This window comes from Rhinolophus sinicus, linkage group LG10 (assembly GCF_036562045.2).
Source record: "Rhinolophus sinicus isolate RSC01 linkage group LG10, ASM3656204v1, whole genome shotgun sequence".
Classification (NCBI taxonomy): domain Eukaryota; kingdom Metazoa; phylum Chordata; class Mammalia; order Chiroptera; family Rhinolophidae; genus Rhinolophus; species Rhinolophus sinicus.
The window spans coordinates 22,775,670-22,803,091 of NC_133759.1; the positions used below are offsets into that span (position 1 = coordinate 22,775,670).

At 49.1% G+C, this 27,422-nt stretch overlaps 1 protein-coding gene across 2 annotated transcripts in view; it reads right to left on the reverse strand.

Annotated features, from left to right (window-relative positions):
* RARB (retinoic acid receptor beta) overlaps positions 1–27,422 on the reverse strand; it is a 668,790-nt gene that overhangs the window by 5,692 nt on the left and 635,676 nt on the right. For both annotated transcript variants that reach the window (XM_019745272.2, XM_019745273.2), the window contains 2 exons: positions 22,241–22,401; positions 8,122–8,298 (listed from right to left, as the gene is read on the reverse strand). In XM_019745272.2, coding sequence (XP_019600831.1) covers positions 8,122–8,298; positions 22,241–22,401 — 338 coding nt within the window. The remainder of the gene's footprint in view (positions 1–8,121; positions 8,299–22,240; positions 22,402–27,422) is intronic.

Here is a 27,422-nt window from a genome sequence, read left to right on the forward strand (position 1 = left end):
AAATGGGCCGTCCAGAGAGGTGGGAGTGTGGTCTGAGAGGGAAGAATACTCAATGTCTTCTTTTATCGGAGCCTGCGCTCCAGCCCTGCCCCCGTGGGGCCCAATGGACAGCATCTTCCTTGCAGCTCTGGCCAGGCCTGCCTCTGGAGGGGAACCGAGGAGTTCCATTTTGTCACACTGACGTCAAATGCCAGTGGCAACAACCGCGTGCTCCTCCAGAACTAAAACACTCTTTGTTTGAAAGGAGGGTATTTCATCTGCAAAGAGGAGCATGCAGGCCCACGAGGTGGGTCAAATATAGCCCAGGCAAGGCCGACTCACCAAAGGAGGGCCCTGTTGGATGACACTGAACGCAGTGGGTGGACAAACCTGGTCCTCTTCTGGGTGAGAGGGAACGTCTCTTCCTGCCTTCAGCAAAGACAATTGAGCACCCTTCCACTGCTTTCTGGGTGCTTCCTGGGAGCAGCCTGCCTGGGGCAGGAGGCCTGGGAGGATCTGGGCCCCCGACATCCCAGAGGCAGAGCCAGGGACTTGTCCACTTCTCTCCTTGTCCATCTGACCACCCTAATCCAAGCCACCACTGCTACTCTTCCGATGAGGGCCTCTTAACCATCCTGTGATTTCCGCTCCTGAACTTGTAGCCAGAGCACGCTGCTCAAAATGTTCAGCAGAGAAGACCTCTCCTCCCCTGTTACAATCCCTCCAAGAGCTTCTGGTCTCTTTCGAGCCTAAAATCCAAACTTCTTCCCGTGGCCTCCATGGCCTGCCCTGCCTCGCCATGGTCACCCCTTTCTTCTTGCTCATTAACTGCTGGTCACATCGATCCTCTTTCTGACTCTCCAACAACTCACTGTTGCTGCAGAGCTTTGGCACTTGCTGTTCCCGCTGCCTCTGAGGCTTTTCCCCTGATCTTCATGTGGCTGACTTTCCCTATCAGAGCTCAGTTCAAATGTCACCTCCTCAGAAAGCACAGTGAACACACTTGCTGAACCCCATTACCGCCTATCCTATTGCCTTATTATGATTATTTGGAAATAGGACATACAATTGTTTTAAAATTGAGGTATAGCCTGCATGGTGGTTTTAAAATATGCCCCCAAATTGGTTGCTACTAGTTCTTTTAAGGATGAAGCTTCATTCTCCTCCCCTTGAGCGTGGGCTGGAGCCAGTGACTGGACTGTAATGAAAGACTATGGTGGGAGTAATGGTGTGACTTTGGAGACAAGGTCAGAAAAGGCGTCGTGGCCTCCTCCTTGCTTGCTCTCTTAAATCTCTAGTCTTGGGGGAAGCCGGCTGACATGTCGTAAGGACACTTAAGCAGGCCCCACGGAGAGGTCCACGTGGCAAGGAACTGCGCCCTCCATCACTAACTCCCAGCACTCGCTTGCTGGGCAAACATAGTAAGCTCCTTGGAAGCTGCCCCTCCAGCCCCTGTCAAGCCGTCAGCAGATGCAGCCTCAGCCCATATCTTGACTGCAATCTCATGAGACGCTGAGCTGGAGCCACCCAGGGATGTCAGGTCCTGACCTGCAGGGACTGTGTGAGACAGTAACAATTATTGTTTTAAGCTGCTAAGTTTTGTGGTAACTTGTTACACAGAGACAGATAACTACCACAACATACTTGCCTTGAGCTGTGCACAGAGCTCTAGCGGAATGCATTTTCCCTAAGTGTACAGCTGTGTAACCACCACCCAGGTCAAGATATGTATGGTTCTAGCACCCACAGGCTCCCCTGGCTCCTCCCGATCAAACCTCCTCCCCCAAAGTAACCGTTCCTTTGACCTCTGTTCCTATAGATTAGTTTTGCCCGACTTTAGATACATGGAACCACACAGTATAGTCTCTCGTGTCTGCTTTCATCCACTCCGTATCACATCTGTGAGATTCCCCAGGTTAGTGCATGTAGCAGTGGTTCTTTTTCATTGCTGTGTAGTATTCCACAGCACGAGCCATTGTTCACTTTGCTTTATTTTCTCCACAACACTTTTCTGTCTCTTTCTGAGCTTACTGACCCATCACACTCTAGAAGATGAGCTCCCAGAAGGAGACTGTTCTCTATTTGTCTTGCTCCCTACTGTTTCTTTAGCATCTAGGGCAATGTCATCACACAGCAAGTAGCCAATGAATATTTGCTGAATAAATGAACTGGCTGCTCTCATCAGAATCTCTCCCACCTCATAACCCCCTGAGGGGGGCATCGAGGGATTTCTAAATTTTTAGGCAAAGCTCAAATTGCTCACCAATTTGAGTCTTTGCGTTAATTGTGTTTGGCAACTTGTGGACATATTCTGATGTGATTTGACTATTTATCCTTCAGAGCTTGTGGGAATGTTGAGGTGATAACCACATACAGAGCCGTGCGTGGCGTCTTCCCTGGCAACCCATGTAGTACCCACCGTAGGAGCGCATGGGAACAAAACGTTTTCCCCAGTGGGACCGGCCACCAGCCTGCCTTTCCTGAGAAGGGCACGCACATGCGAGGAGCAGGAGCCTGTCTCACTGTTACTGCTTCCTCGACCAGCACTCTAGGAGCCATTATTTTAAAATGTGAAGAGGAACATGGGGACTGAAATGCAATGGCATTTTTATCGAAACGAACAGATCCAAAATATTTTTGTTTTAACATGTGATCAATACGAACAAATCATTAAGGAGGTATTTTACAATTTCAAAGAGTCAGTCTTGGAAATCAAATGTGTGTTTTACAATTACAGCACTTGGACCAGCGACACGTCAGATGCTCAGCTGCCACAGGTGGCAGGTGGCGTGTAGCTACCATATTGGACAGACAGCACAGCTCCAGAGTGTCTGTGTGCATGCGTGTGTGTGCGCGCATGTGTGTGCAGCAGCTCAGTACAACAGTCCACAATGACAATGTGGACTCACTCAATATTGATAAAATTAGCAATTGATAGCTAATTTAAAGGAACACTTCCTATGGGCCAGGTACGACGCTCAGTTAATACTTGACAAGCATTAACCCAATCAGCTCTCCCAACAGCCTTTTTAGGGAGGAGCTACTTTATACCTGCTTCACTGAAGACATAACTGAGGCTTAGAGAGGTCACACAGCTTCCCTAAACCCACACAGCTTCTAAGTGTTAGAAGTGGGATTTGAACACAGGGAGTCTGGCTCCAGATCCCACCTTCTTCACCAGTACACTGACTGCCTCCCAGTGACTTCCTGTGACTGCTGGGGGGATTGCTCCCCACAGGTGAGACAGCTGAAACGTAGAGACGCACAGGACCTCCTCATGACTGCACAGGCGGCCAGAGGTAATGCAGAAGCCTGAACTCAGGCCGTGAGGCTCCCAGTCCAGAGCTCGCTCCTGTCCAGCTAGGGTCCTGTCTGACTGAGTCCCTGGGAAGGCAAGGAGGGACAGGTTCATGTGGGAATGGCCTTCCGGGGCTGTAGAGGACCCCAGGACCCCAGGAGCCACAAATCACGTTTTGAAGTCACACAGGGCAGTCACTTTTGCGTCACTAGTTGCAAGGTGCTGCTGTGACTGGCATGGGAATGTTTTCCTTGGAGCGAGTGCGGGCAGCGGGTGGCAGGACCCAGGGAAGCCCCATGTGTCCCATAGGGAAAGATGCCACACATCGGGGGATAACAGAACCCCCTGGAGGGTATAGCGAGGCTTAACAATAATACGTAAGGTAACTGAGGCCTACAGTGTTCCAAACACTATGCAAGGCCTCTACACACGACTCATTTCCTTCCCTCCAGACCCTGAAAGGAAGCTGCTATTATTACCTTCATTTTCAGTATGAGGAAACTGAAGCTCAGAGAGGGGGATAGTTTTTCCAAGGTCGCACAGCTAGTAAGCAGCAGAGCCAGATTTGGAACCCAGGCTGGCGACCAGTGCCCACACTGATTAAGTACTATCAACAGCTGGGGCAAGCCAAAAGGACAAAAGGAAGCTGGATCGATGCGGAGCCATGTGGGGGCAGGAGCGGGTGGGGGAGACAAGCTCGAAGGTAAAAGTGGGAGCAGGCCTAGCGCTGGTTGAAGCTCTAGGATAGTGAATTTCAGAAGGGCAAGGACTCCTCTCTCCTCTCTGCCATCATATCCCAGTGTCTGGCACATAGTAAGTGCTCATTAAATATGTGTGGGATTTCTTCCTTGAACCTATAATTATTCATGTTGTATGATAAGACAGCATGAGCATTTTAAACAAAAGCCAGACCATGGCTCACCTCTGGTCAAAACCCAGGAACTCCTTGTGACACCGAAAATGAAAATCTACGTGGGATCTCAGGCCCCACTTCCTCTAGGGTCCAGGCCCTCCTCCCTCCTTCTCCTCCAGGTACACGCACAGTTGCTCCCCTGCCCAGGGCCTCCCCTGCCCGAGGGCCTTTGTACTCCCCCCTTTCTCCTTCTACTTGCACACCTCTCAGACCAGTGTCTTCTGCTGGTTCCAGCTCTTTCTGTCCCTTCATTCACGTTCCTCCAAAGATCACCTGCTTCCCTAACCACACTATAGAGCCTCACTCCTGCCCACGTCAGTCATGCTCCAGCCACAGACCCTGCTTCTGTTTTTCTTGGCAGCACTTCAGATATTGACTATTTACTTGTTTGCTTATCATCTGTCTCCCCCCTAGTAGAAGGTCAGCTCCACGAGGGCAGGGATTTTTGTCTCTTGTTCGGTGGTAAGTTACCAGAGCCTAGAATGGAGTCTGGCACACAGCAGATCCTCAGTGAATATTTGTAGAAGGAAGTGAGGGAAGGAGGAGAGAAACCAGAGGGTCAGAGCCTCAAGTGTTATTTGCTATGACTTTCAAGATGAGAGGGACGTGATCCTAACTGCCTGCAGGAGAGGCAGCTGAGAGGCAGGGACAGAGACGAGAAAGGAGCAGGCCAGAAGGAAAACATGAGGCCAGAACTCCAGTGGATGGACCACTCTTGTCCTGAGTATAAACCTGGGATGCCCAGCTCGTGGGTGAGGAAAGGAATGTAAAATGCCACCTGTAACAGTTCTAAAGAGCTGGTCCACCTTACCTGAGACCTTTTGGCTACTTGGCCCCTGCGGGAAATCATGAAACTCACAGCTGGGCCTCAGCATCCCCTTCCCTCAGCCTCGAGAGGGAAGCCAGGCTATGGGCTCCACAGCAGAGGGTCCCCACCAAGCAGAGTCTGGGACGGAAGTCCCTCCGGTGAGGGGTGTGGCAGGGAGTGTGGGCAGGGCAGGCAAAAAGCCATCCTTCCCCTTGGACCCGTTTCCTGAGGGGCTCCCACCTCTGGACTATAATTCAACTCTCCCCCCAGGGCTTTGCTAGCATGTCCTGCCCTGACAGCGTCTTCTCAACACAGCACCAGCCCTGCAGGCCAACAAGCATCAGGGACAAACCACACATAACACAACGCACTACTGGTGGCTGTGAATGGGTAGCCGCAGATCAAGGTCGGTGACCCACGCACAACCTTGACTTTCCTTGCTAGGGGCTGAGAATAACCTCAGCCCGCGTCTGTCTGTCTTTCCTGTTTTCTTCTGTCTCACTCTATCCATACATCAATGGCTTAGATAAGAGGAGTCTTCTAAACAGCTCAGCCAATTGATATTCTCATCCAAAACATGATCTTCGAAGCTGTGCGTTTTCAGGATCTTATCATGAATGGCCTTTGCTAAAAATCCTTGGAAAATGACCTCTTGTCTGGGGCCAAGTAAGTATTCCTTCTGCTTCATCTCATGACTGTAGGCCTCTGCCCTTCCCGAGATGGCTTTTTCCTCCTCTGCCTATCACACCCTAACCCCAACCCCTCATCCCTCTGAGGTAGGAAGGAGTGGTTGAATTTCCCAACTCCTGCTACAGAGGCTGAAATTGCCCCCCCTGGGGTTATGTCGGCTCTGTTCCTGCTTTCATCACTGACTGGGCACCTACTGCATGCTCCGTGCTTAAATCCATGACTGTATTTAAGCCCATGTAATGAATGACTTTTGTTAATACCTCAATGATTTGTAGTCCCATTTTACAGATGGGTAAACTGAGGTCTGGAGAGGTTAAATAAGTTGACCAAGGTCACAGAAATTAGTTCCTGTTCTCCCTGTCTCCACCAAGGGACTAAGAGCTGATTCTTAGATCCATGAGCAAACCTGGGGAGTGCGGTAGAGTTCAGTGTAAATGTGAGAGGTGGGAAGATGGATGCTGGAGGTTGGATGGAGATTTTAAGACGGGATATCAGCACGTTGACCATTAAGCAGGTGGTGCTGTGGAAATAAGACACTTCCCTAGAGGACCTCAAAGCATCCCTCTCATTCCATCTTTCCCGAAGGGCTAGAGTTGAGGTAATCAGAAATTGTCACTGCCTGGCAGTAAGACCAAAAAAAAGGATTAAGAAATAAGCAGAGGTTCAAAGTCAGAGCTTGAGCTTTGGGAAGGCTCCAGGCCCTGCTGGGTGGCCATGGGATGCTGGGGAGTCAGAATTCCACAGCCTTCCCGGTGCAGCCATTGACTCGCTGTGTATCACCTCACTGATTACTCAGCCACTCCCGGCCTATGGGGCACCGCTAATCATGTGGCAATAACTCCAGTCTCCACGCCTATCTTGGGGGTGTTCTGAGGCTTAGGGGAAATTCTACGGAGCACTGCACTTGAAGCACTTGTGAGCAAAGCATTAAAAAAGTTAATTATTGTACTAGCTCATTATTAGCATCCTTGCTGATTTACCCAAGTTGCCTCTATCACTCCCTCTCCGGTGGTCTGGCTGGTTCTCTCCCCGTGGCCCACACCTCTCATACCACGTCCTGTTTATGTGTCCGATCCCCTCATGTCTGCACTTCCTCTCATGGCTTTGGAGTCCAAAGATGTGGGTCCTGAGTTTTGGCTCCAGCACGCACCTGACTTGGGTGACTCACCTAGCCTCCAGCTCCTTAGCTGTATAAATTGGCCTGAATCTCCATCCCCAGGTCACTGAGTTGTGGGAGGTGCAAATGAGCTGAGGTTTGCAAACTCTACAGGGTGTGGGTATGGGACAGATGCACGCTGCTCTGATGTTTCTTTTTTTTTTTCCTGAAGGTTCTTAGGTTCATCCCAGACCCTCTGATTTTATGAGAAGAAAAAATACCATATTTAGCCTCAGTAACCATTACCACTCCTTCTAAGATCCAACTTGCAAAAGAGAGACACATAAATATTAAGCTTCCTACACAACTGTCCCATTCAGTGTCCTCTCTCCTCCTGAGTAGGAGTGTGTGTGTGCGTGCGTGTGTGTGTGTGTGTGTGTGTGTGTGTGTGTGTGTTTAATTATAGTGAGTGAGTATATTTGCTTGGCAAAATTGTTTATACCCAAAGCTATGAAAGATGTAATAAAAAGAAAAATCTATGCTTTTAAAGAAACTCAACAGCTAATTTTTCTTTCCCTATTTTCTGATGCCTCCCGGGGGTCCAGCCTTCCCTCCAATTCTTCCAGAGACCTGTCAACATACACTCCCTCAGGTAGGACACATCCCTGTCACCACTAATGGCAGCTGCTTCCCCACCCAAGGAAATCGCCCCAGAAAGAACTGGTCATGCTAGCCCTGAAACCCTCACCAGGGAGGGACAGAGACCTGCAGAGGACAAGGTGTGACAGTGTCCTTACCCGGTCTAAGGCCCTAGAAGCCATGGTGTGAGAACAGCAGGAGGTGGAGGGCCATCAGGGATCCCCTTTGCACAGGTAAGGAAACTGAGGCCCATGGAAGAAAGGGATTTTCCCCAAGCTATCAATGGAGGTGGTAACATATCAGGGGGTAGAAGAAGGGTGCTATGTGACATCTCTAATAGGTTTAGCCTGCAGGCCTTTCAAAGACCTCCGGGGCTGTCTTGTGGAAGGAGCTACGGCTGAGCAACCTGTCGCTGAGGTGCTATGACCAGGACTGGCTGGATGTTTTCCTGAGGTCATGCATAGGGGGTTCTCACACCAGCCGGTAGAGAGGGTAGGAAGGTTCTGTCCAATTCCAGGGGGTCTCTGAACCTTTGACAATTGAACTGAGAGGCCGGCAGGGAGGATGGTACTCGGTGTGCAAAGAGGATGACAGGAAGAGAGGTGGGGGAAACCAGAGCCTCTGGAGGTCTTCAAAGCATCTCAGTCCCCTCTTCCCCCATCTCAACACCCCGGCTGGGAGTTCAGAAGGATACATACCAGGATATCCAGGCAGGCGGCCTTTAGCAGGGTGATTTGGTCTGCAATGGTCAAGCTGGTGAAGCCTGGCAGACGTTTAGCAAACTCCACGATCTTAATAATGCACTTGGTGGCGAGTTCACTAAATTTGTCCCAGAGGCCCAGGTCCAATCGGACTCGATGGTCGGCACTGGAATTCTAAGAGAGAGAGAAAACGTCATCAGGGGTAGTTTCTGGGAAGCCCAGTGGAAGGCAGGGACCCAACATGTCTCCTGGTCCTGGGCTGGCACTTCAGTATTGACCAGAGAGCTTCCTGGTGGGGTGGCTGAGTTTTGAGCTTGGATTTATCCTTTAAAAACGCTTAAAACGTTATCCCTGTACCACTGGACAATCAAGCAACAGATGAAGGGTATTTCTCTTTGTGTAATTATTCCAGCTAATAAGTTATGAAGGAATAATGGACTGAGGAGTCACCATGTATAGCCCTGATGAATCAATGGCTCTCGGCATTGCCCATCAGTGGTCACTCATATCTTAAAAATAGGCCATGTGTTACTTGGGTGTCCTGATGGCAACACACACCACCACCTATGAAATAGTCAAACCAGAATCAGAAGGAGCCTAACTACAGAAAACCCGGGAGACAGAGGGACGTGTTAATAATGACTCTAGGTGGATGCGACTGTCGACGTCCAGGATGACGGAGAGTCCATACAACCAACAACTGGGTTTCTTCCACAGACACATTGCAAGGGGAGCAAAGAGAAATGGAGAGAAATCCACAGATTACAAGCGCCTCCCCCCAGGTGCTCATTTACCGATGAATGGATAAACCGTGACAACCGGGCAATGGAGAGCGAGTCAGCGGTGACCACAAGGGAAGTACTGATATTAATACATGCACAACACGGATGAACCACGAAAGCATCACGCTCAGTGAAAGAAGGCAGACACAAAAACCTACACACAGAATGATTCCATTCAGATGACATTCTGGAAATGGCCAAATGACAGTGACAGAGAACAGATCAGTGGTTTTCAAGGGCTTGGGTGGGGGATGGTTGAACACAAAGGTGTCCAAGGGGCTTGGGTGGTGGTTATACGATTGCATACTTTTGTCAAACTCATAAAATTATACCTTTAAGGAAATAAATGGTCCATCATGTAAATTATACCCCAATAGCCTTGACTTAGGAACAAACAATTTTTAGACAACTCACCGTATGAACCAATTACAAGCTGTCGACCTGATCTGAATTCTATTTTCAATAAACAAAGAAATTGTGACATACGAGAAAACTGGAAACTTGAGATATTAAGGTGTTTGAGGTGTTAGTTTTATTTTAGGAGGAGTAATGACAGCGTTGCTGCAATGTTTTTGTTTGCAGACGCGTCTACATTTAGAACACTAATATTTACAGACAAGCTAAGACGTTCGTAATTTACCTCTAAATAATATGTAATGGGCAGTGCGCAGGAGGATGGATAGATGATGAAACAAGATTGGCTGTGGAGTGATCACGGGCTTTCATTATTCTGTTCTCTCTACTTCCATGTTATAACGTTCGCAATTTTTCATAATAAAAATAAAATTTAAAAAATGACGATAAAAGAAAAAAACAAAATGCTACAACGACAACAAAGATTAGACTTTCTAGAAGTGCTCTGTGTTGTGGTGACCGCATGTATGCCTCACACAGAGCTGCCAGGCCCAGGCCTTAGCCGGGGAGGCAGGGCCCGGCTCTGCGGGTGTGTGCAGGCAGCACAATGAGGCAGCCCACCGAGGGGACATGCAGAGGGGCTGCTCCAGGGATTACACAGCTGCTTCTCCCTGTTTTTTCCAGGAAGGACCAGCCTTCTAGTCCTTCAGCAGCTTCCATTCAGGACGGAGGCCCAGGTTCCTGCAGGATGCCTTATCTTTGACACCTACAGAATAAACAGAGGGAAACCCGGCCCCTTACCCCTATGAGAAGGTTAGTAGATTTCAGAGCAAACCTCTGCCACCTACTGGCTGGGTTCCTCCATCCATTCAAATACGCCACCTTTCATTCACTTATTCCTCTTCCTCTCTTCCTCCCTTCCTTCCTTTGTTCCATGAATATTTGCTGACCCATCTTCACGCAGTCAGGGGCTGGGGTGTAACAGCCGAGCACCTCAGACACAGCCACAACGCTTAGCAAGCTTACAGCCTAGCTAAGTACCTGCTGCTTTCTCAGCCTTACTTTGGCAGGCCCCACCCTGGCCACTCCTCACTTTGCCAAACCCCCACAGCTACCCATTGAAGAAGGTGGAATTACAAGCTTCACTGTAACATGTGGCAGGTTCATCTCAGGGCGGTGGGGTAACGTGCCAAGGAGAGGCTGGAAGTGGGTCCCAGGTCGACCCGGACCCCAAACCTGGCCTTTCCGCTATGTGGCTGATAGGTGTGACCTCCTGCAAGTGATGTCCTTGCTTCATGCCTCATTGTTCCCATCTGTAAAGAGGGATACACACCACCTGCCCTCAAAGGCTGCCAGCAAGAGTAAGTAGGATCCTAAAGGGAAGGAAGCAAATAGTGCCTGGTGTGTTCTGGGGTTTCATCAATATTAGACCCTTTTCTTCATCACCCTCACCAGTCCCCAGCTCTACCAGAGGGTTTAGAGCACAGCAACGAGTGTCTTCGCCTCACGTGCACAGGTGACGTGGCCAGAAAAGTCCCCACCCATACTGGCACTCACTCCCATTATAAGCATCGACGTATTTTTCCTCATTTAATTAGTAAAAAGGATGCTCACAGCACAGACAGGAAATAGAACACCACCATGAACTTGCCAGAAATTACTGAAGGTCTCAGCTTTTGACTAGCACCACACTCCAACATACCCAGGAAACAGTTTTTGTTTTCTTTTCTTTCTGTAATCTCCAGAGCAGGGTCACTGGTGTGAATGGAGCTGAACAGTCATCTTGTATCTCTGCCTTCCTGACACCCTTCTCTTCTGCCTCTCAAGTCATTTGGGGGACAGTTCCTCCCTCCCTCTCAGTGTTTGGAGTTTGAATGGGGCTGTCAAATTCCCTCCAGTGAAGGGAGGGCACTTGACTCTGGTTTGGCTAATCAGAGTGGTCCCTCCTCCTGGCCACAGTGATTGGTTCAGAAAAGAGCAAGTGGCCCAGAACTGGACAATGAGGCTTAATTTTGAGACTCTGGTTGGAACAATTAGGGAAGTGTAGCTCTCTGTCGACAGAGTGAAGGTTACCAGGAGCTTTCTGGGGCCACCAGGTCGGGAAGGCCTTCCTAACAATGAAGCCAATTCAGAAGAAAGGTGAGATGCAATATGGAAAGAGAGAGGAAGAGTAGCCCTGTCTTGAATATACTGAGTTGCTGGATCCAGCGTGCCTGATTCACACAAGGATTTTTTTTTTTTTTTAATCTAAATTGATTTAAGTTTGGTTTCCATTGCCTGCAACAGGAAGAATTCTAACTAATGTGCAGTTATAGCTTAAGAAAGTTTAGGTCTATTTCACATTCTGCCCCCACGCCATTCCCAAGAACTGTCGAGACTTAGAGAAGAGGTCCCCACTGCCACCACCCTCGTCGGAGCCACCATCACCTCCTGCCTGGACTATTGCAACCCTTTCCTCACTGGTCTCCTGCTTCCCACCCTGGCCACCTTACAGCCAATTCTTACCAAAGGACTAAAGGAACCCTTTTAAAACACAAGCCAGACCAAGTCACTGCGCTGCTCAAAATCTCCAATGATTTCTTTTTTTTCCTTTTTTTTTTTTTTTATTAAATTTATTGGGGTGACAATTGTTTTTCATCTCACTCAGGCTAAAAGTCAAAGTCCTTTCAATGGCCTGCAAGGTTCTCCCAGATCTGGCTCCTGTTCTCTGACCTTGTCTTCTCCCACTTTCCCCCCAGCTCATCTACCCCAGTGACAAGGTCTCCCAGCTCTCTCTGAACAAGCGAAGCATGCTCCTGCCTCTGGGTCTTTGCTCTGGCTGTTCCCTCCCCCTGCTCTTCCCCAGACATCTGTATGGTGCACTCCCTCATTCTTCCAAGTCTTTGATCAATGCCACTTTCCCTTAAGGCCTCTATTGACAGTTACAGACCCCTCCACACTCCAGACACGCCCCCGCCCCCGAAACCTGCTGAATGTTTACAGCATTGATCTAACCACTCTATCGTTTACTTTCTATACAGAGGCTTCTTGTCTCATTTTTTTTATTGCTGTATCATCAGTCTAGAACAGTGCCTGATACACAGTAGGGGCTCAATAAATATCTGTTGAATGAATCAATGAGTGAATGAAGTTCCCACAAGTCTTTGCTGTTTAAAATGTCTCAGGACAACTAACATTTTGAGAATGAGGCCCGCGTGGGCCGTACTCACGGGGTTTCTGCTGCCTCTGGAGGCAGAACTGAACAACCCAACGAAAGGCAAAGTTCCCTAGGCCTGGGGTTTGGACCTCTGACAAATGTAAGTAGTTCAGGAAAGGGTAACATTCATCCCAAATTGATGTCTTCCGTTCCTCACCTCAGTGGAGATCCGTCCACAGAGTCAATAAAAGCTTTTGTTTTTAAGATTGGTGAGGAAAGCCAGAAAGAAATGTTTGCATAAGGGATGACATAGATGCCCTCCGAAAGCTGGTGGCCCACGGTGCTTTCCATAATATTCTTTGCGGAAAGTAGGCACGCATCCTCCAGATTTATTGTATTCCTTCCTCAAGGACCTTGGTGGAATACAGTACACTCGGGGGAACATCAGATCAAGATGTACGCCATTCGGGCTGTAATTAAATTTAATAGGCAGTTTAACAGGTTTGGAGGAAGATACGATAGAGAGGGACAGACAGGCGAGCTTACAGCGGGAAATCATTTTACAATCGAGTATCCATCTGGAAAAAAAGACATTGCCCCGACCCAGCAAGTGTGAACGAAATCTTCATCAGCATCATATGAGGTTACTTTATCACACACCGGGCTGCGAGAGAGAAGCCTGTCGCACCTTCTATTAAAAATAATGCACAGCCTTCTTAACGGCATGTAAATCTCACTCACTATTATGCAAACTGAAGGGAAGAGGCAGTTAATAAAACACAAAATAACCTAGTGTTTTATTATACGGGGAGCTGGATTCATAGGCATGAGGTTTAAAATGGCTTATATATTATCTTCCAGCTGTGGCAACTGGAGAGCACAGCCTGGTTTGGTTGGTAATGAAGGCGGTTAGAGGGAGCACCGAGGAAGTGTGGGTTTTCCACAGCGTTTCTGAAACCAGGGCAGAGGGAAGATAAGTGGGGTAGTGAGGAGAGGCCCCTGTTGGCAGCTAATGAGAAGCAGAGCCAAAGCAGAAGGGGGAGAGGCAGGCCTCCCCAAATTTGCACTCTTTCCTCAGCTCCTCCTCCCTGGGTGGAAGCCCCTCTCCAGGCAGGTGCCCCAGCCTGCCTTCCCAGAATGCTGTGCAGCAGGGGCCCAAGTGGAGGGCCTGCCTGAAGGTCCCTTACGGCCACCTTTAGCAGCAGCAGAGCCCAACCCCACTATGAAATCCAATTAAATGGCCTTTTTTTTTTGCCACACAAATGGATCCCTTTCTTCTGTAGGCTTAGTTCTTTGCTGCCACCTACTGCTTTTCTGACTGGCCTTCCTTTCTGAACAAAACCCATAAATGGAGGTGGTATCACCAACGTTTTCAAAATCCCATTTGGGGCACCTCCTGGGTACAACAGCGGTTTAATCAGGGCTGTTTCTTGTTCTTTTTTAGCTAAAGAGCAACTCAAATTTCGTAAAAGGAAGGAAGAGTTAAGTTCCCTAGGAATGTTGGCACATCCGCTAAGGTAGCCTCCTTCTTCCCGAAGCCTGAAGCCTTTGCTCTTCGACCAGCCTGAGAGGCGGATGCCCTCTCAAGTGCCAGAGGGCTTAGGGAAGAATGTCCCTGTCACCCTCATTCCACTTCTTCAGTTTGTATGTTGCTCATAGAAAAACCCTTCCTCGGGCTTATTTCAAGCCAGGCACTGTTCTAACGGCTTCACAATGAACTCCCTTTCATTTTCACCACACCCTCATGAGGTAGGTACTATTATCGCCACCCCACCCCCCCCTTGGTTGATGTGAACGCTTAGGCCCAGAGAAGTTCAACAACTGGTACAAGATGCCCCAGCAGTTGGGTGGAGGGTCCAGGGTGCACACCAGGTGGTTGGGCTGCAGCATCTGGGCTCCCAACCACGACACCCCATCACCCCGCTTATGCTTGGGTCATCACGTATTCTATCCACTTCCTGGCCTGAACTTTCTGTGTCTTACAGCCAGTTGTTGCGTTTGTGATCTCCCTCTGGGTTAGAAACTCTGGCTGCTTCTAGGAGGTAGCAAAAAAATCCCTAGCACTGCAAGGAAGAGAATGTTACATGCCAGGCCAGCGTGTCGTTGTGGTCAATAAATGCCTATCTAGGCACAATGACCACATGGCCTCTGGAATGTCCCAGATGGGGTGTGTCCATCAGTGGGCATGGGCAGCATTCTCCTCAGAACTGGATGCTTCCAACAGGTGGGGAGAAAGGCAGCTTGGCAGCCACATGGCAACTATAGGTGGAAAGACAGGTACTGTCTTAAAGGCATGGTGCAGCCCATGGGTGGAGAGGGCTCTAAGCAATGGGCAACAGGAAGGGGACAGGTGGCGAGGGTCTCTAAGGACCTCCAAATGTTTCCCGGAAGTCTGGCCGAAAGCAAGGGTGATGCTGCAGGACTTCCCTAAAGGTAATGTTTTAGACATGCTCCTGGACCACCACTATCTAACATTCCTAGGCTGGGACATGAGCCTGGAGGGGTCCCTCTGGACAGCAGCAGCCCCTTCATTCCTGCTATCTCAGAGATTCAGGGAACTTGGTGGAGTGCAGGGCTTTTGGAATGGGACAGCTGTAGGATGGAGGGTGTCGGATGGCCAAGAGATGCTACATTTTGGGGTGGTCTCAGTTGCTGTGACAAGACATTGGTGGCTTCTGGATCTCCTGGGGCACATCTAAGAAAGAACAAAAGCTCTGCCACGCCTACCCGCCATGCCTTCTGGCACAAAGCCACCAGGGCCAACCCTCTTGGAACTGCTTCTCCTGACTAGCAATCTCCCTTGGGTCTCTGCAGCTAACGTTCGCATACCTTCTTCCAGCACACCACGGCCCCGCCAGCTAGCTTTTACCTATCTCCTCAGACTTTGCACCTGCCTCCTTTCCAGACCCCTCTCTGCAAAATTCTTGGCCATTCTCATGCTACTCCCTTGGCTGGGAATGTCTTTTCCTTTTTCCACCATCCAGTGGGATCCTGGGGACTTAGCCCAATGCCTAGAGATGAGGACTTATGATGTACGCTGTCAGAGGTTTCTAAAAGCACACAACATATGAGACAAAATTTGGTTTTTAGCCAGACTACACAAAAGAACTGCAAACATCCACGTACCCCAATACTGCACTCAGTAAGTGTGATGGGTTGAACCGTGTTCCCAAACAAGATACTTTGAACTCCTGACCCCCAATATTTCAGAAGGCGACTTTATTTGGAAATAGCATTTTTACAGAGGTAATCAACTTAAAATGATAGCACGAGGGTGTGCCCTACTCCAATACGATGGTACCCTAATAAAAAGGGAAAATTTGGACAGAGACAGACTTGCACAGAAGAAGACCATATGAAGATGCACAGGGAGAAGATGGCCATATGAAGACAGGGGATTGGAGTTTGCATTTACAAGCCATGGAGGGCCCCAAAGGGCCTTGAATGTAAGAAGCTATGAGGCAAGGAAGGATTCTCCCTTAGAGCCATCAAAGAGAGCATGCTCTGCTGATACCTTGATTTTGGACATCTAGCTTCTAGGCTGTGAGACGATACACTTTTGTTGTTTTCAGCCTAGTTTGTGGTATTTTTTTTCATGGCAGCCCTAGGAAACCCAATACAGTAGGTATATAGTAAAGGTGTGTTGGAAAATGAAATAATAGTCTAGGTGATATGGAAAGCGTGGGTGTGTTTACTGGCAAAACACAGGCTCACAAAAGTTAAGGGATGGTTCAAGGTCAGAAAACTATGAGGTGGGGGAGAAAGGGTCAGGACTCAGGCCTCATGACTCCCTTGACCTTCCACCCCATCAGAAACGTCTCTCCTGGGATCCTGAGCTTCAGGTTCTGATTCCCTGGCTAATTAAATTGTTAGTTTCTAAAACAAAAGCCAAGTCCACCCATGGCTGGAACGGCTCACAATATCCTTCCTTGTGTAAAGCACTCGTGTCCTGGAAAGCCTTTTGCTGGTTTAATGATTCTGTTGGTGGTCATTTTTCTGAGTAGATTAAGGGCTCCTTAAATCTCCATAGCTCAACTTCACGAGCCCCTCCGAGGACAGCTTATGTCCCATCAAGCTCTGCAAGGTGATGAACAGCCGGCACACGGCAGAGCAGCGGGATGAGGGAGGGAGCAGACGCAGCCCTGCGCGGACGGCCAGGGCTGGCGTTGTGCTGCCAAGAACTGCTTCGCTTTCCCACTCACCACTTTGCTTCTCCAGAACCTGGGCAAGTGGCTCTGAAAAATGAGAAGGGGTTCATAGCAAGACCACCAGGAGGAGCCCTGCCGATTTTGTACATCTCTGTGCCAGAAACTGTACAGGGCGCTCTGATAGATTTTTCTCACTGAACCATCCCAGAAACCCCAGGATGATTCTAAACCCCATTATACAGATGAGGGAGCTGAGGCTCAAATGATGAGTCCAAGGTCACGCAACTCCTACGTAGCACAGGCGAGAGTTGAACCTGGGGCTATGAGGCCCCAAAGCCCAAATGACATAGTTGCTCAAGGAAGCAAAGCAAATATCCTCAAAGCCAGGCTGTTTCCTCTGGTTCACACCCATATGCTATTTTGGAGAGCTCATCTATAAATAACCACGCCCCTGCTTCCCACCTTCCATCATGGAATCCCCTTACGTTCCCCCTTGTTTTTGGAGGAGTCACTGCTTAGCAGCGTTCTCAAGGAGACTCACTCTAAAGCTCATAGATGAGTGCCCTGCCCAGGCCTGAGCATGGAGGGTGGTGAGGCATGTATTTCTGCCTCACCCACCCATTCCTGCTGCTTCCTGGACCCTGACCATTTGTCCCAAATCTACCCTAATTAGGGAAGCAAAAGGAACAACTCTTTCACAGATCTATAGGTGGGCAGCTAGCTGCCTTTTTAATTCCTCTCTGCCCACTTATTCCCAAAGCATCTGACAAAGATGCCAGTCTGGTGAAGATGGCAGGAAGTTTCTTGGCAGTAGAAGTAACTGCCTATCTAAAAAAAGCTCTGTATAAAAAATGTTCCACTCGGAACTAAGATCTTGCAGAGAATGTGTTATGGCTGCTGTTATTTATTTATACCCCCACCTACTTCCAGAAAGGATTTGAAGTTGCTTACAATGAAAACAGAACTAGGTCTGTGTATGGAGAGTAAAAATAAAGAGAAATCTGGATGGGAAACTGTATTGGAGCAACCTTGCTCCTGAAAACGGGCCCTGTGCTCCTAGAAGGAGGTCAGGCTGCCCAGTATTGAGGGATTGGCTTTTGGAGATGGAACTTGTATTTCCATTTTCCCTGCTGGATCAAAAGAGGTGCAGAAAGTCCCTGCAAAGTGCTTCGGACAGTGGGCATCAATTGGGGATTGATGGTGTCACATCCCAAAGAGGTGTGAGTGGGAAGGGTCCCTGAAGTAAACCAGCTGCCTTGGGCAGAAGCAGACCCCGAGACTAGGATTTCAATGCCAGCAGCTTACTTGGGAAGAGATCCCAGGAAGCATGGAAGAAGGGGACCAGGAAGGGAAGGCAGCCAGTGAAGACCATCCCTGTGGGCACCTGGGCCCCACCTTGTTGGGGAACTCTGGGAGGTGGTTTAGAGAATGCTTCAGAGGTCTCCTAGTGCAGGGGCAAGGACACTGGGCCATTTACCCAGTAGCTTCTCCTGGTCATTGGGTGGGGGCTCTCGCAGGAGTGTCAATGCCGCACATGAGAGCCAAGCAGCTCTGGCAGCTGGAGGAAACCTTCAGGCAGGGTCAGTGGGACTGCAGGCAGGGTCAGGGAGCTGACGGACATGGGCAGGGCCCTGACAGCCCCTGCTGCACCCTTCGAGAGGGCTGGGCAGGCAGGCCCATTGGCCTGGAAGCAGATGGAATCGCACCTATGGCGTGAAGAGAACCCAAGCGGAGAGGCTACTGATTTCAGAGGGCGCCCTAGGGGAGGGAAGAGTGTAGAGGCCCCGGTGAGGCTGCTAGAACCTCTGCCTGGCTTCAGGGGTGGGAAGAAGCTGCACTGACTACCAGAGGGGAGACTGTCCTGAAGGAGCGTGTTGTTCCCAGGCCCTGAGAGAAGCCAGGCCGCACCAGGGCGTGTGTTCTAGGAAGGGGACAAGCTGTACTTTGTGTTTGCCCTGCCCTCCTTCAGACTAGACAGGGCACCATGTCACCTGCTTATCCGGTGAACCAGGTTCTAGGGAATGACTAGGCCACACTAAGTAAGATACCCCCACCTGGGGAAGAGGGGGGACCCTCATACAGCAGCGAATGGTCCCAGGGCTTGTCCTACAATGTCTCGCTTTGTGAACTGGCTCAAGAGTTTCCACATCCAGGAAACTCTCCCTCCTCTGATTGTTGTTTCTGACTCTGTCTTTTCTCAAGCTCAAGGTTTGATTTTCTTCCTGGATAACAGCCACCTCCTCCTAACTAGATGCCCAGTGACTCCTGCTTCCATTCTACCCTATCAACCACCCTCTTGATGTATGTATTCTGTGAATGGTGTAGTAGTTAAAAGCGCGGCCCCTGTAGTCAGACTGTTTATGTTCAAGTTCCATGTGTTGGCTATGAGACACAGAGAAAGTTATTTAGCTCTTCTACCCCTCAGTTTACTCATCTGCAATCTAGGGACAATAGTATTCAGCCTCAGTTTACTCATCTGTCATATGGGGCAACAGTACCTACTTCATAGAGTCCGCAAGGAATAAGAGAATATATTTAGACTATTTACCATAGTCCCTGGCACATAGTAAATGCTCAATAAATACTAGTTGTAAGAATAATGACAATAATGATAATAATAATAAAGACCCTTGACCACCAACTATTGATTTCTCTCCATTATTTACGGACTAAAATACAAATTCCTCAGTTGGCATTCCAGACTTCACAAGGTTTTTTCATTCTCACTTTCCACTCGCTCGCAACTTAACACGATCCCACCATTCCAGGGCACCAATTATCTCGTCTTTCCTTCTGTCCTTTCCCATGGCCCATGCTTGGTTGATTTCCCTAGTTCTTAGGTCAGGATGCATTTACCTTGATACTGAGCCCAATACAGTGCCTGGAACATAGTTGGCAATCAGTAACTATTTCTAAAAGGAATAAATGATATACTCCTTGGCACTGCTTATTAATCATTTTACTTCTCTATAGTGCCAGACGCACCTGGCATGGGACCAGGGGTCTGGAGCATCAGTTCATACCCAGTAAATGGGTCACATCACTGCTGTAGAGATATTTCCAGGTCCCATCATGGAAACTTCACATGAATTGTCTCATTTTTATCATCCTAACCATTTTCTAGTATCCCCATTTTAAAGATGGGGAAAATGAGGCTAAGGGAAGTTAAATAACTTGCACTCAGTCACATGACTGAACAGTGAGTGACTGAGAGGTTTAAACTACATTGGTTTGGTTCTAGTGCCCTTGCTCTGGATATGTGGTATCTCCCTCCATTGCCTCTTGGTTCACGGGCCTGCTTTATCTCCTGAGTTAAAATGAAAGCTCCCTTGTAGTGTTCGGCCTTGTCCTGCTCTGCATCTGCTCTGGGCTAGGACAGTGCTCCCCAAGCTCAGTGGGGGCTTGTCTACTGAATCTAGCACCTCCCTTAGCCTGGCAGGTAGGCCAACAGCTTCACAGGTAGAATGGGCACTCCAGCGTCTCCCCTCCCCTGACACCAAGGGTCTGGGTGGGCCCCAGAAGGTCGTCCTGGGTCTTGCTGTTCAAAGTATGTTCATGGCCTTTGCTTCAGAGTGTGTTCTGTATACTTGCATCCCAGCACTGCCTGGGAGCTTGTTAGAAATGCCCCATCCCAGATCTGCTGAATCAGAGCCTGCATTTCAGTAAGAATCCCAGGTGCTTCGTAAGCACATTGAGGTTTGGGAAGAAGCAATGCTCTAGGTTTTTGCTCTGCTTCCTGAGCCAAAGCCTCTGGTTTGGACAAGGGACCTACCTGTCTAAGTCTGGTGCCAGCCCTTCAGAAGCTGGTGCCACCCAACTGTGCAGCCTCATGCTCACCTGAGAAATCACCCTGGCATGTTCTGGCAACAATTTCCACAGCAAACCCTCCGAGTCTGCTCCTGGACACCATTCCTATTTTGCATATAAAACTGAGGCATGACTATCCCAATGACTGTGTACCCCAAGAGTTGCTTCACTCACCGTTCTTTTTTCTATCTGGCATTACCATTTCATCTTTTTATCTTTATGACCTTTCATACTATGCTTTCTCTAGCACACCAGTCACCAAACCAGCAAACGCTGCAATATTTGCATTTTTTAAAAACGCACATTTTCTAGCACGTTAGGCAAGCAACATAAGCCACTTAAAGAGGCCAGAACAACAGTCTAGTTATATGTATTCATCCAGTCGTTCACTCACCAAATATTTATTGAGGGCCCATGTGCCTCCCTCTGGGAAGTCCACGCATTGGGAATATACATCAAGGAACATAACACATGCAAAAACCACTTTAAAAAATGAAAGGAGCTCATGACGTCTCTACAGGCTCAGCCCGGACCAACTAACACATGCCTCCTACCTTTGATCCGACTTTCTCTCATTTCCCCTTCTCTTTATTTCTAACCTCAGTGACAGCCATTCCCTGCAGAACCCTGGGAGGAGAGGGTGACCCCCCACCAACCTGGGAAGGGTCACACCTACCCTGTGCTTTTCCAGGCCCTGACTTCAGGGTTACAGACACATTCTCTCTGAAGACAGACCCTGCCCCAGAGGAGGGCCCCAATCATCTTGGTTGGATCTTACAGCTGATCAGTTTTTTTTTAAAGAAAAGATTGCCCCCTTGCCCGCGCTGGGTCTCACAGGGCTCTGTATAGGTGTCTGCCATGGCCGGGTAACACCTCACTGGTTACTCGTCTCCTTCACCAGACCCAGGTCCCTGAGAGCAGCGATTTTATCTTCATCGTTCACGTCGCCAGTGCCTTGCACGCGGCCGGGCATATAACAAGTGCTCAGTTGATGTTTCTTCCTTTCCTTTTTTTTATAAAAATTATTGATTTCTTTTTTTAGTTACAGTTGGCATTCGATATTATTTTACACTCCTATCGGGTGTATAGCATAGTGGTTAGACATTCATATAATTGATGCAGTGCTCCCGATTCGTCTCGTACCCACCTGGCACTGTGCATAGTTGTTGCAACATTATTGACGATATTCTCTCAGCTGTACTTTACATCCCTGTGACTATTTTGTAACTACCAGTTCGTACTTCTTAATCCCTTCACCATTTTCCCTCTGTGCCCAACCCCTTCCCCTCTTGGAACCATCAGTTTGTTCTCGGCATCTATGAGTCTGTTTCTGTTTGTTTTATTATATTGTTCTTTAGAGTCCACATATAAGTGAGATTATATGGTATTTGTCTTTCACAATCTGACTTATTTCTCTTAGCGTAATACCTGCTGGTCCATCCACAGTGTCACCAATGTTAAGATGTCACTCATTTTATGGCTGAGTACTATTCCACTGTGCATACGGACCACGCTTCTCCAGGCATCTGTTGATGAGCACTCGGCTCACGTCCATATCTTGGCCAATGTACATAGCGCTGCAGTGAACACAGCGTTTGTGTTTCTCGAGGGAGGCGTGTGTGCATGACTGACTTGGAGGAAACACCATCCTACTCAGAGACGGTCCAAAGGCTGCCACACGGAGGGAGGGAGGTGGCTACTGCCTAACTGCACTCAGCTGATGTGCAGGGCCTGGGCTGAGTTTGAGTGGGTGTCCCCTGCAGGCCCAGGGCCAAGAGTGTGTATGTGTGTGTGAGTGCGCGTGCACATGAGGGCGTGCAAGCGCACATGTGCACGAGGGCCCGTGCCCGTCTGCCCAGCAGCCTGGGGGGAGGGGAAGCATCTCTTACCGTGGTGTATTTACCCAGCTGGCAGAGCGAGGGGAAGGTTTCCTGGTGAGCTTTTCGGATCTTGTCTGTGAGATCATCCAGCTCGGCTGTCATTTCATAGCTTTCCGTGCATTCCTGCTTCAAAGGCTCCTTCTTTTTCTTGTTCCTGTCATTCCTGACAGCTGGAAATGAGAGAGAAGGCAAATCAGGGGTCACTCATGGCTGGGCCTGTGCTGCCTGAGCTGGGAGGTTCAGTCTCCCGATACTGCCTTGGAGTCACCTGATACTTGGAACAGGAAAAGCAGGAAAAGGTGCTATAAACACATCTTCCAAGACAAGAGGTTGGGCGGCCAGGAGGGCAGGGCAGCAAGTGAGGTTTGTCTTTCTGTGTGTGTACGTGCCAACCAATTGTTAAGGAAGGCTAAGGCTCACCCAAGAGGCTGAGAGCCTGGGTTTGTTTAGAGACAACTTTCTATGAGGACTGGTCCTCGAAGGAAGATTTTCCCAAGCAAGTTCCCCTCAACTGCAGAGGGGATAGCCTGAGAGGCATCACAAGGGAGCCACTTTGCCTGGGAGACACGTCCCCGAACAAAGCCCGGTGGCGTCACAATTAGTGATTCCTAACTAAGCCTTTTGGTTTGACATTTAGCTTCCTAGTTTTCTGAATTCACTGACTGGCACTCTTGAAGAAATTCATCTTAAAGGTGATGGGCTTGTGGTTTTTGTCCCTTCGTGTTTTTTGCTTCCTCAACTTTCTGTATTAATCATATGTCCTTTGTTACTTACACAGTTTTTTAAAAAAATAATCATCTATGCATTATGAAGCCTTGGCCTGCAAAATCAATCATTCACTCATTCATGTATTCATCCACAGACGCTGGACGCCACATCCTGTCTGGCCCCCGGCCCCTCAGCCAGCGTATGTCTTAGCCTTGGCACACCCCACCGAGCTCGGCACTGGGCAGATCTGGGGCCCAGGACCTGGGCTGGAAGCCTCTGCTTCCTTTTGCAGCACAGGCCTCTCAGATGACTTCAAATCTGAGTGTAACTCAAAGCTCTGGCCTCTGGCTAGGATCTCCCGAGGAAGGAAACTGAAACCCAGGGAGGCCGACAGGTATAACTATTCCATGTGCTCCCATCCGGGGAGTCCATGTTCCCTGGGGACCCAGGGGTTGCCAGGCTGGACACTGCTTGGCTGTTTATGCCACCACTGTAACCTGGGAATCTGTGCTGCAAAACGACCCAGGGCATAATCCAATCTGCCCTGAGAGGGCTTGGCCTGGGTACCTCTGCCTCCCCCAAGAGAACCTGGGCAATCTGAGAACTGGCAGTTCCCTGGGTCTATACTGGGAGGAGCCAAGGCCCTGCTTGGAGCTGGAGCTAAAGGTAGTAAAAGGTAGGCATGGGGAGGGGAGAAAAGGGGAAAAGAAAGAAATGGAATGGGGAGGGAGGGAGGGAGAAAACAAAAAGGGGGAGGGAAGGAACGGAACTGAAAAATCCAAGTGTCTGTATAAGCTGCTCACACCTGACCAGGAGGCAGGGCAGTCGGGGAGAAAATTCACATTTCTGGAGAATCTTGAGCATGGGAAGTATGTCTGCAGTCTCTCACTTAACCCTCTTATCAGGTAGGCAATTATAAACCCAGTTTACAGATTAAGAAACTGAGCCTCACAGAGGCTAAGGAATGTGCCCAAGTTGACACAGCTGACAAGTTCTTTCCTCATAGGGACTCACATATTTCTAAGGAAGTAGAGGTTGGGAAAAAACAAAACCTCTCTGGATCCCTCTTTGCCCCTAGGAAGAAATGGCAGTGTTCTTTGGACCAGGACATTTCCCAGTTTAAGATGAGTGGGTAGAGACAGTGCGAGCCTCCCCAGCCTCAGTGCAGTCTTTTCCAGTGCAGACCAGCCCACGCGCCCAGACCATCCCCAGCAGGCGTGCAACACAGGGTGGGGGTAGTGTGGTTCACAGCAGGGAGAATGCAAAGAATACCGTCAGCAAAGGTGAGACAATGAGGTACATGGTGGTACATGGTGGCAAAGACGCCCCTGGGTTCTACAAGTCTGGGTTTATGAGGGGGTGCTGTGGCCTGAAGGCTTGTGTGTGAACACAGGGGCTCTCAGTGCAAGTTATCAGACCCCCTCCTCTCTGGGCCCCTGCCAATGACCCTCTTCTTTAGCTAACCCAAAAGTCACATCAAAGGTATACACCCAAGGAAACAGAAAATAGATGCCCATGGAAAAACTGTACACAAATGTCTACAGCAGTGTATTCACACTTGCCCCGAAGTGGGAACAACCCACATGTCCATCAACTGACGAATGGATAAACAAAACGTGGTCTATCCGTACAATGGAATCCCACTGGCCATGAAAGGAATGAAGTCCTGATACCTGCTACAACATGGACGAATCTTAAAAACATTATGCTCAGTGACAGGAGCCAGTCACAAAAGGCCAATTATTGTATGAGTCCTCTTATATGACATGTTCAGAAGAAGCAAGTTCATACACAGAAAACAGATCAGTGGTCGCCAAGGGTGGGGGGCAGGTAGGAAGTTACTGCTAATGGGTATTGGGGTTCCTTTCTGGGGAGATGAAAATGTTCTGGAATGAGTGGTGATGGTTGTATATAACCTGGCGAATATACTACAAATCACTGAACTGTACACTTTCAAATGACCAATGTTATGCTCCATGAATTATATCTTAAAACAGCAAGAACGACAACAAAACCCAGAGCCCCGGGGGAGGCCATAACACTGAGCACTAGGAACTGCTCTGACTAGAATCAGACGCCACGATGGCAACAAGGACCACTTAACACAGCAGTAACACGATGCCACTTACTGACTCTTAGCAATGGCCAGCCATTGCCTTGAGCAATGGAAGAATTCTAGCTCACTGAATTCCACAGTGAACCAGGTGAGGTGTACATTACAATTCTATGTCTACACTCTAGGAACTCGAGGTGCAAAATGACCTTGTTTGGAAGTAATGAAGTCAGAATTGCAGTGGAATATACCGAAAAGCAGAGAGAGGAACCGTGCATGCAAAATAATCCACAATCTCATCCCCAGGCAGGGCTGCGGGCCTGCGTCTGTGGTCCTCTGCTTCACTGCTCCCCACCCACCCATGCCCCCCTGGAAAATCACCTGGAACTCTCAGGTAAGCAAACACAGCTTGAGAGATTGACCTGGGAGGGAGTGGGGAAAGGGCACTCTGTGAGCACGTACACCAAATCAGAAAGTGAGATATGAGCTCAGGTGGGAAGTGGGCCTTGGTGAGCGGCAGCGGGGCATCCAATGGGACACTCGGTGGGGTTGTGCAGTGACAGCACCCACCATTTGCAAAATAACAGCTGCAAAGCCAGAGCTTCATCTTCTGAGCTTTGGAGCCCCAACTCGCAGCACTCTTAGCAGGTGGCCAGTGGACCAGGCACCAGTATGTTACCTCATGCTCCCTTCCAGACCACTTCTGCTCTCCCAAAACACAGTGCCTTTCCTTCCACCCACTGCCTCTGTGACTGAAGGATCCCTGGGACTATCAGAAACTCCTCGGCAACCGCAAATGCCGTAACACCTCCGGTGATAACGCCCCAATTATGTAAACGTTCATAAGTTAATGGACACATTTTCTAAACACATGGCTTTAGCAGCTGCCTTGCTCAATGGTTTTAAAGTGCTATGGAATGCAGACAAGGTATCTGGGCCAGAGATGGGTATAACTGCCAAGAACTACCAAAATCGAGAAGACAATGCAGTGCATGGAACACCACTTGGACACGGGGGGCGGGGGCTCTGTCCAGTTTCCGGGGACTTGTGGTCAGCAGTCGCCAGGGCGGGACAGGAGCTCACCTTCTTTGTAGGGCACCAATGTGGGGCAGAGGGTGACACAGGTGATGCTGGGGGGTCAGGGGGTCTGGTACAAGTACCACCTCAACTGCTTACCATCACAGAGGAGGCCACTCCTCTCAGAGCCTGTCTCCTCAGGTGGCAGCAGCACCCTCCTGGAGCTGTGTGGATGGTACACTAGGTGGGAAAGAGTGAGTCTACTGCAAAGTCATACAGGAAGAAGTTAAGGCCTTTCCACGTGGCAATGGGTGGACCTGAATACCGGGTACTTGTGGGCATTACCGTGGGGCCCATGGCTATAAGTAGCACTGCTGCTTTTCAAGAAGCCATCTGGTAGCAATACCAAATGAGCAGGAGGACTCATTTGTTCCTTCACTGCTTCGTCCATTCATTCGGGCAACAAATATTTTTTGAGTATCTACTATGTGCCCCCTGCTGTGGTAATGAAATGGTGAGCCACACAGACGGTTCCTCCTGCCATGAAGCTCACTTATGGTTGGAGACAGACATTAATCATAGGATAACAGTGATGGTAATAAGAATAAGAATAATGTTGACATCACTATTATGATATGTACTGTGACTCATACTGGAGTATTATGTATTATAATACTGAAAAGGTTAATTACAGCTACCAAAGCAGCTGTAGGGCACTTGTTGAAGCCCTGTATTCATATTAGGTCATTCAATGCTCACAAACCTGACAGGGAAGGATCATTATTATGCCCATTGCGCAGATGAGAAAGTTGAGGCACAGAAAGGTGAGTAACCTGCCCGAGGCCATGCATGCTGTAAGTGATATATCAGGGATCTGAACTAGAAAACCTGGGTCCAGGACCCTCACTCTTAACCACTGTGCTCTCCTGGGTCTGTCACACACATACATGATTTCACGGCATGGTAAGTGCTATGAAGGATGCTACAGGAGTTCGGTGTATTACAGGGGAGGGTGTGTGTGTGTGTGTGTGTGTGTAGAGAGAGTGGAAGGATGGTCCAGTTTCAGGAAGCTGATGCTGGGGAAAGAGGAAGGTGAATTAAGGGGAGGGTTAGGATGGTGAGCAGGGAGCCCGTGTTGCTCTTCTCTGCAAGTCTGGGGTGTGTAACTGATGCTCCTCCCCAAAGGCTGCCTGTGATGTTGGGTGGTTGGTCTCTTCTTTCACTCCAATTGCAACCAGCTGGCATGTGCACCAATATCCCTGTGACAGACAGAAGGGCCTGACAAACTGCTTTGAGGCAGAGTGTGTCCCTGGGAGATGGGGAAGGGCACGTACTGTCACCATCTTGAGGTGGGGGAGCACTTCCTGTTGAACATGGCCCTTCCCTCCTTGTTTGTGAATATTTGGAAGGGAA